The 12,916-nt window shown below is 49.6% G+C and overlaps 1 protein-coding gene across 1 annotated transcript; it reads right to left on the bottom strand.

Annotated features, from left to right (window-relative positions):
- Positions 1–6,322: 6,322 nt before the first annotated feature.
- On the bottom strand, positions 6,323–12,840 carry LOC122378814 (cytochrome c1, heme protein, mitochondrial-like). The gene is made up of 8 exons (XM_043360326.1): positions 12,451–12,840; positions 11,566–11,613; positions 9,398–9,546; positions 8,716–8,848; positions 8,155–8,319; positions 7,721–7,849; positions 7,322–7,441; positions 6,323–6,993 (listed from the first exon to the last, which is right to left on the bottom strand). Exons 1-8 carry the CDS (start codon positions 12,520–12,522, stop codon positions 6,886–6,888), a joined length of 924 nt encoding a protein of 307 aa, XP_043216261.1. The 5' UTR covers positions 12,523–12,840; the 3' UTR covers positions 6,323–6,885.
- Positions 12,841–12,916: the final 76 nt, after the last annotated feature.

Raw genomic sequence — 12,916 nt, 5'->3', positions numbered from 1 at the left:
TGTTTTCAAAGTAATATTAAGGCACGGGTTGAGTGGGCTACCATTTCTCTCTCTCTATTTTTTTTTTTAGTTTAAAAAAATTATCGTTTCAGGGCTGTGACGAAAAATAAGTGGCCTAAATCCGATGAGAAAACAGGATTTGGGGGTACCCTAGGTTTGGCTCCTTGCACGAGTTGGCCCCCCCCCCCCCAAAACGCAAGTCTGGATCCGCCAGTGCTGCGACCTACACAACCACATCACAACTCACGATGCTGACCCACACGAACTTGGATCCGTATATGCCATCGCTCCGTCGAGAGGGGAAAAACGCGATTCCTTTTCAGACGTTACTGAAGTGGTATCGTCCAAATGTGATGCATAGGCACTTTGTGTCTGCTACGATACTGCCATGTCATTTTACCTTACGTTTTATCGGTCCACGTTACATGTCAGGTGAAAAGCTTCTTTTGTTGTGGACCCTCGACGAATGCACGCTTGATTCTGAATCTGCTCTTTTATTCATTCGTTCATCATAGTTTACACTTTAATACAATGTAGGTATTCACTTTAAGCCTGGGCTCATTTACAGTAGTCTATATAAATATATTTACTGGCTTTGACTATGCTTCTTATTGAGGTATTTGGTGCGCTGTGCTTTTGCTTATTTTATTTGTGTGCAATTTTACTGTAGGTATATTTTTAATGTAGGTACTATTGTACTCAACATTTTATTTTATGTTATGCTGTTTTTTGTGATTTACCTACTGCTTTTAGGCCTATGACTTTGCCTGTAAGTGGAGATTGCTCTGTTGGTGTATGCAAATAAATAAACAAATCTGAATTCTATTTTACACTATAGCCGCCTACTTTATACTGCCTTGTATGAAAAAGTCGTATACTCTTCACGTTCTTCAAAAGTCGGTACTATTAAGCAGGTCTCCGGGGTCGATGGATTTTCGGTGACTCCGACCGACTCTGACTCCGACTCCGACTGCGACCGATTCTGACTCCGACTTCGCAGCCCCGCTGTCAAGGAGGAGGCTGCCATTTGGAGACACATCATGATTCTCGGATTTGATCGGTTCGGCTGCGGCCATGTGAAACTGAGTTGGAATATAGGTACAGTAAGCGGCTCAGCAGCCAGTTTGGCTAGTAGGGGAAAGTGGGGTAAGACGGGCACCTTAAAGGGACACTCCCACCTTAACATTAGTTTTGAGTTGAGATAGCCAAATTGGTGGCCATGGCCTGCAAATACCGGTTTGGGCACTCGCAACATCGAAAAATGCTTTAATTCGAAGATATGGAATTTCAAACTTGCAGTTTTCGGATTCTAAGGGGCTAATGCATTGGAATGCCCCCTTAGAATTTGTGACGTCAGCAGAGATCTAACGATTTTTAAATCTTAGACTAAAACCATCGTTAACACGTGGTGGTATACGCTGCTTTGCGCGCAACGTCTGCCGCACTTTAAGGCTGCCAAATTATTGCTTCCAAATAAAGTCGCTAGTAACAGGGGAGATCCCAAAAAGTAAACAAAAGTAAAAGCCTAATATCTTGAAAACCAGTGAATATTTTTCGGTGAAATTTGGTAGATATTCGTCTTCGCTCTTTCTGAACCAAGGGACATCACTTTCATGCCAATTCATTAACTTTTTTGAAGGTGGGAGGGTCCCTTTAACTTTGGAGCCATTTTTCGGCCGGTTAGAAATATCATAGAAACGGGAAACTGAGTGAAAACCTTTTTTTAGACATTTTACTTCCAGTTCCATTTGCCAGAAGATGAGACTTAGACCTGATTCAACAAATAAACTGCAGCTATTTTTGCAAAACCTTGCAAAAACCCGTCTTACCCCACCCTATGGGGTAAGACGGTCACATGGGTAGGGCAAGACGGCCACCTTCTTTCACCGACCAGCACAGCTCGCAACAAATGCCCGAGGTTAGCCGCATTGATACAGTCGCTCGTTGGTCTCAAGTGCTTCGGAAATGGCAGTATACGATATTCGTGCAGAAGGCGTATGCTCGTATATATAGGCCCTAGTTCAGAAGCCATGTAGAACCGTTTCACATTCATTATTCGAGAATAAACTGTGCCGAAGGAATATTGCTAACATGTCTGTGAGTATCGGAATCGAACATATTCTTATTAGAAATGCTTCTTTTTTTCCTACAGCAACAAAAATATTTACACCATTACAGACCCATTGGATTCATATAGTTGCCCGTCTTACCCCAAACTCAATGTCAGAAGTTCAGCACGCGATTTTTCTCTGTGGACAATTTGATGCAGACAAAGCGAATCCGCGGTAAATGTATATGAGTGTACCACAAGTGATTGCGAGTTTTTAACTCTATAGTGCTGCACACAAAAGCTTGCACAATACATCATGGATGTTTTCAATGAAATGAGTGTTTTAAAGCAATCAAAATAAAAGATTATCGACTGAACACAAATTCACCAGACTTCAATGGTGGTGTGTAGTGGAAAAGGCAATTCTGGTCCTAGTTTTCTCGCTCGTAGCGCTATTGGTTTGGTCTGCAGAAGGGGTGCCCGTCTTACCTACCCTGACCGTCTGGCGTCTTACCCTGCACTTTCCCCTACGAGTAGGCTGCACTCGGTCCAGATTCCAGACGATGTATTCGACATTGAGCCGCTCTATGGCTATGGATCAGGGTAAAACATAACAACCGTTGCAGGGCAACTCAGCCGTTATGATGCTCTTATCGCTGTGGTGCTATATTTATCAACTGATATCCTTACACCCAACACTACACCAGGTTTTGGACCAAAGTGCAGTCGAGGTTTCGCCAAGAACACCGGCCGCAGTCGAGGTTTCGCCAAGAACACCGGCAGTCGGCCTCTCAGAACGACCGGGCGTTCGGTCGTTAACACATGCAGATAGAACAGCAGAGCCTTGATCTGTGATCAAACCGTTCTAAGACGTCAGTCTAGTCTGTGACCGTGCGTGACTCATCGAAACCGTGAAACGGGAAATCGAAACTAAAAGACTGCGACGTAACCGTATTCGTTACCATGTTTGTGGAACTTTTAGTGTCGAGGGAATTTAAACGGCGCCGATGAAAGGCCAAGTTGCGGAATTGGTGGTTCGATACAGGGCGCCTCCGAAGTCCGAGATAATAACATTCACACAATTGCATATAGGTAACCAAACCATCCACATCGGTCATCGACCACTGACATCGACCACCGTCCACCAACACATATGTAGAGAGCTGCAAAGAAAAATGTTTAATGTCGATGGATGAGAATATAACACAAATTTGAAACATGTGCGTAAATAGGCCATTTAATTTCCACAACACATTATGCATCGGCCTTGTATGCATTGGCGTCGGCTATATTTGAAAAAAAGTGCTTTGAGCCTCCTACAATAAATCCGCTCTTGCTGGGATGCCAAAACACTCAACAGTTGTTGGGACAATGTTGGGAGTGCTCAGCGCGATGCTTTCAAAGAACCTCCGCTCGGCACTTCACGTGCTGCAGGACACAGACCGTTTGTTTAGAAGTCACACGGCAGCCGACAGAACACCATGTGACCGAAATGTGACTGCATCCAGCGAACTCCTTGCTGAACTCCTGGCTCATGTTCGGTACAAACTTACAAAGAACTGGCCTATAATGTAACTACCTTAATGTTTAGAACGCATTCCGCTGCACTGCACCGGTCACTCACTCCAGACACCGACTTAAGTGGCCGATCCACGCCGTAAATGAGCCGCCAGCCGCCAGAACTAGGAACCGTTCGGAACCCTCCTAAGTCCTAATTCTTACGGAACTCTCACGTCTTCGAAGTTCAAACCGAAGAGAGTTATTGTTACCCCAACAAAAGATGGTATGACTGTGGGCGTGCCCTATAGCCTCCTGAGACGGGGAAAACACTGTGAGTGCAACCGTGCAGCCCTCGAAAAATTGGCATCTCTGCAGCCTATATCGTTTGGCCACTGCTCGCAGCTGCTGGGACTGCTCGGTGGCAGCTGTCTGACATTCATCCATTTCCTACAGTGGCAACTGGCAGCAGATCCAGCCCGGCCCCGGGCGCAGCTGCCTGCACCGCAGACCTGTCGGAAGTGTTGCAGGTGGTCGACCAGTCAGTCGAGCCGACTGTCCCCCCTCTCCTCCCCCACCCACCGATCCCGCCACCCGGCCACTGCACCATCGTGCAGGGGCGCCATCGGTGACGATGAGGACCTGTCAAGCACGGAGTCAGGACCGGTAGACGATTCGGTGGGGTTCCAGGGTGTTACCATCGACCAAGGTGTTTTTCGGGGCACCGTAACTGCGTTTGTGGCGGAGAACTGACGTCCCGTGCTTCGTCACGTTAGCGGTTAGCAGTTCGTCCGGGCGCCGGGTGATTAGCGGGGGCACGACGCACGGCGGAATAACGTGCCAGCATGCCGTATAGATAATCTGCAGACGATATGGATAGTGATTCAGAGCAAGAGGAAATAAAAGAAAAGAATAGATCAGAGGAAGAGAAAAGAGGGAAATAAAAGAGGAAGAGGAAGAGGAAGAGGAAGAGCAAGAGCAAGAAGCGAGAGCGAGAGCGAGAGCGAGATAGAGAGAGAGAGAGAGAGAGAGAGAGAGAGAGAGAGAGAGAGAGAGAGAGAGAGAGAGAGAGAGAGAGAGAGAGAGAGAGAGAGAGAGAGAGAGAGAGAGAGAGAGAGAGAGAGAGAGAGAGAGAGAGAGAAGTCGCTCTTCGGTAGCATTCCTTCCTCCTCCTAGGAACAGAGCAGGGACTGAATCTAGCCTCGTCCTCCGATTCCATCACAAGCAGCATCGAACTAGCTCGGCAGCGGAGGCGACGTTCCCAGCGGAGGTCGGCGGGCGCGGGCGCCACATACCATCGATCTAACGGCGAGGGCCGGCCACCGGAGCCTGGAGCCGCCTCCCTCACTGCCAGATCCGGCCGACAGCAGCGCGCGCCGCAGCTGAGGCTGGCAGGACACAGACCAGTTGGCGGAGGTGCGCACGGCCGCCGATCAACCCGCCCAGCGCCGCACCGGCCGCCAACCGCCAGCGACAGCGGGGCTTCTGGGACCCGCGGCGAAACGAGCATGAAATCGGCTCATCCTGATAAGAGTGCAGTGCACCCTCGAATTGCGATCTATGTCCGATCGAGTAGATGACCGAGGCTTAGCTAAAAATGGTCGTTCGGTCTTGGAACAGTCGGCAAGGAAATATGAACATCACGAATCCGTCCAGCGGCCGACTGAAACGTCAGATTTCTCTGACCGTGACAGTACCGCGACTCCGGCTATAGCCACTTGGCTTGCCGGGAGGACAAAAAAAAAAAAAAACTCGGACCTTTCTGTGCCGCGCTGAAGGAGCTGGCGATATCTCAGCAGTGTGCACCCCCGGTACCGTTCCTTCTACGCGCAGCGGGCGACGGTTTCATTCCTCCGGCGGCCACCGTCCGCCAGTCCCGATACGGGCTGACGCGTCAGCAGCTGACGGCGCTCCGCAGGGGGCGCCAGCTGACTCCCCAGCTGCCCGAGCCGCGGACAGGACATGGCGACCGAGCCCCGGACCTGGCACCGTGCCAGCGCGGCGCTGTCTCGAGGGCCGGCGCCGCCCCGAGCGAACAGAGGACCTTTCAACCGACACGATGGACAGGGGCGGGGACAGGCTCTGAGCAAGGAGAGATAGAACGCTGGGCCTTCACGATCTTCGGGGGGTTAAATGCGGGATCCCGGATAGGAACAAATTGCTTCGTTTCGGACAGCTATGTTTGCTCACGACGCGAGAAGGAACTGAGATGTGCAAAGGTGCATCGCTCGAACAGCCGTTATATAAGCTAAGCGCTCGTGTTGACTTTTCAAATCCTACTTAGGAAAATCTGGCGGTTTCCCTAACCCACGGGGCCACAGTGCTGTCTGGCTGTTATAATAGCTCAGCTCTCCAGACCAAAGTGCAGACAAGCAAGTTTTCTGAAGCAGCCATCCTTCACCATACCTTCCGGCCTGGACTGATCTCAGAGACGCCGAGGGCGATCACACCCGACGCAGTCGTCGAGTTATCGAGGCATGCTCTTTTACACTGGAGTGATGGTCGCCTCTCACCCATGACTGCCAATGTCTCGCATGACCCTGTGTAAAGCTGACGTCAGTCCGATTTAAAAGATCCAGCATCGACGCGTGGAGGCACCTCGGCCAACCATACCACGTCGAGCAAGGCCTTTCCGAATATCCGGCGGTTCCCGGTTCGTCCGTGTGTTAGCTCGCCGCTCTAGGCTCGAGGCAGTCATGCGGCGTCTCACAGTACACCGCTGCGATAACGTCGAGCCGCGAGACTGCACCAGTCAGTCGCCACTGAAACATCTCCTGACACGACATTCGTCACGTATATTCATTGTGCGTCACGCCGTCACCGCGGGCGCGCACAACATTCATATCGCCTTCACCGCCGACAGGCTGGTAACGCTACTCAATTTGGAATATTTACAATTTACACGGTTCAGCTCTGCCGCTGGCGTTGATAAATCAACGCCTTGCCCTTCAACTGAGCTCCTATCGCTTTTATCTGCAGCGATAAACGCAGCGTCTGCATTACTTGTTACCCGCCTAGGTCAGACCGAGCGCCTCTCCTGCTCTTTCCGGCACTTCTCATGCGAAAATTACTCTATAAATACCAAAACGGCCGCCGCCGCCGGCTCGGCCGGCTGTCTCCGAAGAGTAAAGGATTCTGCTAAGCCGGGTCACGCGGCCGATCCGTCGCCACAGAGGCTGCCGCTGGTGGCTGGTCGCCATGTATTAGCCCGGCGCTGGCCGGAGCCGCTCGCTCACATTCACACACTGTACTGTCACCGGGGCTGTGTTCGGCGCGGCGCGGGGAGCCACCCTAGGTCGGCGGCCCGGCCCGCACCGCCCGCCACTCCCGGCGGCCGTCTACTGGTCCTTGGGCCGGTACACGAGCTTCCTCGACTTGATGACGCTCCACTTCATCCTCTTCATGTAGTACGAGATGCCGATCAGCACCGAGAAAATCATGATTGTCTGCAAGAAGGAATCACGGTCAATTTGGCACACCATCGGAAAATAGCACGTAGGTATGTGGGGAAGAAAAACATACCACTGCCCAAAGATCAATGACAAAATAATCACAGACAGACAGAAAAACAACTTCGAAACGGTATCCACGACGACAGCTTAACTTTAATCATGGTAGGAATGACGGAAACAACGAACTATGACAAAGACAAAAAAAAGTGTCACGAAAAAAGCAGCACAAATCAATTGCGCCCACGCCCCACGCGGAACACGGAACAAGAAATCCACTGAATCTCCCAGAAGAGGCACTTCACTTCAGCTGCAGGCCACCGACCTTGATGATCATGCGTTTGCGTGTGTCGTGCTCGGGCTCGGCGGTCCACTTGAGGAAGGTGGTCACGTCCTTGGCCAGCTGGCTCTGAGTCGCCGGCGTGCCGTCCTCGTACTCAATGATCTGGCGGCGGGAGGGCGGGCGTCAGGCGGGCGAAACGATAAAACTCTGCTTCATCGCGGAATCGAACTCAAGACCCAACAGCATCCAGATTCTTCGCACAAATTCAACACACGCCAGCCGAGAGCGAGACAGTGCATCTCTCAGCAACAGGGAGGCCGCCGCTGACGCAATGCCTTCCTTCCACTGATGTGATTCTTATCTGATGAACTCGTTCAAGTCATTAACTTATACGAAGTCCCCCCTCTCAGTGCCCCGGACTCTGGTCGGTGCGTCCCTCACCTCGTTGTAGAGAGCCTGAGCCATGCTGATGGCTCCGCCCGGGAAGTAGGGGTTGTAGTACTGTCCGTCCTGCAGCTTGACGCCGGCCGGCGGGTCGCAGTAGCCCGTCAGCAGGTGGAACAGGTAGTCCTGTCGGCACACACCGTGTTACGTAATCACGGGCGGGACGAAATGCGGCAACAAACAAGAGCCATAGAAGTGGCTCTGCTCGGCACGGTCTTCCACAAGAAGTAAGTTACGGTTTACACCCCTTACACCCTCCCCGTCTCCGTCCCGCTCAGAGTCCCCACCTCGCCGCCGTGGCGCGCGCTGGTGATGTAGGTGAGGTCGGGCCCCCCGTCCCCCCTGTCCCGCTCAGAGCCCCACCTCGCCGCCGTGGCGCGCGCTGGTGATGGGTCGGCCCCCCGTCCCTCCCGTCCCGCTCAGAGTCCCACCTCGCCACCGTGGCGCGCGCTGGTGATGTAGGTGAGGTCGGGCGGCAGCGCGCCGTTGTTGGCTGCACGCGCCGCCTCGTCGTTGGGGTAGGGCGACGGGAAGTAGTCGGACAGCTTGCCCGGCCGCTGGAACATCTCGCCCTGGTCGTTCGGGCCGTCGGTCACCTGTGGACGAGCGACAGAATGTCAGTGTCCGTGTCCACAGAGTACCACCGGGGTGCAAGTGTTCGTGAAGTAATGAGCAAAGAATAAAACTTAACATTAAGGTGTAGCTAACATTTAACGTTCAATGACAAATTACCTGGTCGCATGTTTTCTTACACGTGTAAGATTGGTTGCAAGTGAACATGCGATTGCTGTTCACTTGTTGCAGTCACCTGCTATTACCAAGGTAATCACAATGCTTGTCACACAGCCAAGAACGCTAAGCCTGAGTCCCGAACCCCGCCAATAAAATAGCCCACGACCCTGCCCGATGCCATTGCCAACTAATTTTAACGCCACCACCCGTCAGACAGACTGTGACGTCACGGTCTGACGTCACACCGTCTCGCGACCCACCATGATCTGTTCGGCCTCGGCCTTTGCTTCGTCCTCGGTGTGGGTGACGCCGACCAGGTTACGGTAGGCCACGTAGCGCATGCTGTGACACGCCGCGCACACCTGTTTGTACACCTCGTAGCCGCGCCGCACGCTGCGGGCAGGGGCCGGCGGTCAGTGATGGGACGGGGTTACAGACACACAGAGACTGCGGACAGCGGCCGGTGGTGAGTCGCTGGGGGGGGGGGGGGGGGGGGCGCTGAGACTGCAGCGCGCCGCACGCTGCGGGCAGCGTGCGGCGGTCAGAGACGAGCTCGCCGTGAGGGCACCGAGACTGCAGAGTTCATCGGCTTTGGGTTAGCGTTCAGTGACCGGGCGAATATGGGCAGGCACTGCAGTCGGCGGCACAAAAATGAACACGGTTTGTAGTGGCAAGTTTAAAATGTCCAGATTTCGCACAAGTACAATGCTGTAAAACATCAGTCACTTCCCACCGACGAGTGGCACATGAGCTGTGAAGAGTGACCGGCTGTTGGCAAATAACGTGGGCGTCGCCGTAGGATACACTCGAACAGAATGGCGCCGGTGAGAACCTGGACAATCGGAGTGCAGCTGTCAAGAGTCCCGATAAGGTGATCTGGAGACTAAGGTAACTGTACAGTCACTGGCCAGCGATGGCGGGCGCGGGGCCACTGCGGCTCACCTGGCATGGTCCAGCGAGTCGATGATGCCGTTGTGGTTCCACGGCAGCTTCTGCGGGTGCAGCTGCACGGACGCCTTCACCGACTGGTTCAGCGCATAGCCGACGGCGGCAGCGCCACCTACGGCCACGCCGAGCGCCGCCACCGCCACCTGCCGGGAGTCGGCGCGATTAAACGAGAGCTCGCCTGGCAGCGAACCAAAATTCACATGTCACACAAAGACAACGTTTCTACGCCAAATGTACGTAAGCAAACATGCGTCGGACATTAAAGTTAATATACATAAGAGTTAAACACTCACCAGATCCCAATTTGGTTGTGAAATTGCTGATTATTGACCTTTGCCAATTGAATTTGTAGGAAGACTGCCACCTTCAAAAAGTTTTCGCAGATCGGCCTATGATTTATTCCCTGGACAAAACAAAATTTTAGAATTCACCTGACAAAGTATCATCACGTGAATCGCGAAAAAAATTGTCGATTTTCATACAATTATCAATCGGTTAATGTCTAGCGACAATGTTTACACATCACTAGACTTCAAGGTCATAAGATTATTACATTTTATTTGAAAAAGTATGGTATTTTATAATTTACTAATATATGATTTCATGAGAAATTGGCCATGTTTAATTTATTTTGCATTTAAGTTCGTAAAACATTAAAAAAAAAATCATGGCTCATTTGGAATGGGTCTGGCCCATGTTAAACCCCATTTCCCACACTTTTTTTTTGGAAAAAATGAACTACTGAATATATAAGTTTAACTTTTACTTTGACACTCCAATATTCTTCTCTGATCTCGAAACAATCAAAGTTTTGGCACATATTTACCAAAAGATAAGAAAATTCATGTTTCAAAGTTATCGATAAACAGTAGAGATGTCGGTTTTCTTGGACTAAAAAAATGGCATCAAACTGAACTTTGGTCTCCGATTTCTCGCAAACGGGTTCGAATTTCGGAAAACCGACTTCAGTCTGGGACATAGGTGGCTCAGCTCTAGTGAAAACCGTTTTGTGGAAAAAAGGTGGCAGTCTACCTTTAAGCCTCATTTCAGACTATTTTTAAATTCAATAAACCTAATATCAACCAAGTATCTATCTTCATTAAAAAAAATACGGTTAAAAATGACTAGCAGCAATGCAGTTTGCCATGTTTACCTAATAAAACTCACTACCTAGCCAATAAAAACTGATAATGATTAAGATAAATTTGCATAAAAACAGCATGGTTGAGAAGCCACTAACACATGGGAGGACTAATAATACCAGTATAACGCCTTTTGGGGCGACTAACGGAGCGAGCGAGAGGGTGGGCCTTGCACGTGCGAAATTGCGATGGGGTACCTCCAACTGACTTGTGCACGGCACCCTACTAACCGGTCTCTAGCGATGTGCCAAATTTGGGCACAATCGGCCCAGCCGTTCTCGAGATCTGGAAGCGGCACCCTGCACGTGCGCACGTGCAAAATGGGTCACAACTGACTTGTGCACGGCACCCTACTAACCGGTCCCAAACTGTGTACCAAATTTGAGCGCAATCGGTTGAGCCGTTCTCAAGATCTGGAAACGACCCCTGCACGTGCGCACGTGCAGCAGCACCCCAACTCTGGCACATGGATATGCAGTGCCTAGTGGGTGCCTACCTACATGCCAACTTTGAGCGCAATCGGCCAAGTAGTTACCGAGATATTGCAACAATTGCAAAACTGACACCTCTTCGTTTTGCACGTGGCACGTGCATAAGGGGTCACCCACATGCATCGGGAATAGTCCAATACTTGGTAGAAGGAATGAAGCTACCCTACAAAAATTACCGCATGTAAATCGGTCAAGTGGTTGCTGAGATATAAGCCTCGCAAAAGCGTCCGCACGGCCGGCCGGCCGGCCGGCCGGCCGCTCATACTCAGAAATTTCCGTTATTCTAAGGAAAGACTCCGCTCGCTTCGCTCGCTCCGTAATGACTGAACTGAGCTGAACAATGAAGCTTTAGATAAGATACCCCACATAATAATTCAAGAGCACCTAAAAAATCTTATGGCCAGAATTCATCATTGCAATGCATCTCAATCTGGTCCTAGACAGCATACATCAAAATAACTCAAACAAAACCAATAGCTTATAACTTCTTCACTTCAAATATATAACTAGGTAAGTAGTAATAAGGTACCTTTTTTGCATTGCTGGCATTCGCTGCTGTAGACAGGCTTGCAACTGGCTGAAAAACAAAAACTCCATTGTCATAACAATTGAAGCACAAAAGAGTCCAGTACCTAGCCTAGTGTAGTTTATCTTGATATTACATAACAGTAATGGTAGGATGCCAAGTGCAATAAGTAATCAAAGCAGGAAAACTTTTTGCATGTTAAAAATGACATTAAATTGTTGAGCCTTTACACAGAAACCCTTTCCTCATAGCTTACTGTATTCATCATTTGTAAAATGTCTATGAATTAAGACAGCTTTTCCAAGATACCTACTGGTTACAAAGCTGTGACCAGCCCAATCACTTTGCTTTAGATACCATATCATTTTCATGTTGACCATGAGTCATGACTCACTGGCACCTACCCAGGCTACCAATTAACAGATATGTAGTCTAACTGAGACAACAGACAATGAGCTTTTATTATCCATAAAGGCAATGGCTCATAGCACCAACTATCAGGATAAATATCACAATTCAACTTACGATAAAAGATAATACTAGCTTATATAGGCGGCGGAACGGGGAGGGCACCGTGCCCCCTTTGATTTTGACATTTTAACATTAGCCCTATGGGTGTTGCAAGGAAAGAATGGGACCAAGTGTCGGCAGTGCCCCCCTTAATTGGAGGTGTTCCGCCGCTACTGGTTTATACATCTTCACATTACACAAACATCAGTAATTTAAACATTGTAAATGACATGACATAGTTCATTTATATTTTGGGCCATAAGATAGGTACGTCTCAAAGCAAATACTTGCAAACATAAGCTGAGGCAGAATTATGTAATCGTGACCCGACTTGGGTATACGAAACACAATTACGGCGCAAAAGACGAACTGACGTACCTGCTTTGCCAGCGTAGTTTGGCTTAGCCCAAGCAGTTTGGGTTTAGCCATTAGCCTAACAGATGAAGCCATTTCTTAAAATTACGTGTAATGGTAGTCGAAAAACCAAAGTGATAAAATCCACAAGTTGCGGACACAAGTGTCCGTCCCCCCCGCGCAGCAATCCGCACAACTTTTCTCCAGCCGAATAGAGAAAAGAAAATGCAACATTATTGGAGTCGAAATTATGAATAAATAAAAACTCGCATGAGCCGCGACTTTGCTATAAAATTAATTTTTTATGTTTCAAAGCGAATATTTTTTTCTTTAAAATACAGATGCGTATGTTAAGCACAATAAAGACACTTTTTTCGCGAACGAAGTTTCAACCATGAAGAAAACAATGTTGCTTTTCCGACTAAATGTGTCAAAAAATACATATACAATGTTTCAAAATACTTAAATAATAGAAAATTGAGGCAGCGAA

The sequence above is a fragment of the Amphibalanus amphitrite genome, unplaced genomic scaffold (assembly GCF_019059575.1).
Source record: "Amphibalanus amphitrite isolate SeventyFive unplaced genomic scaffold, NRLGWU_Aamphi_draft 000065F_arrow, whole genome shotgun sequence".
Lineage (NCBI taxonomy): Eukaryota > Metazoa > Arthropoda > Thecostraca > Balanomorpha > Balanidae > Amphibalanus > Amphibalanus amphitrite.
This window is presented reverse-complemented; position numbering and strand designations above follow the sequence as displayed.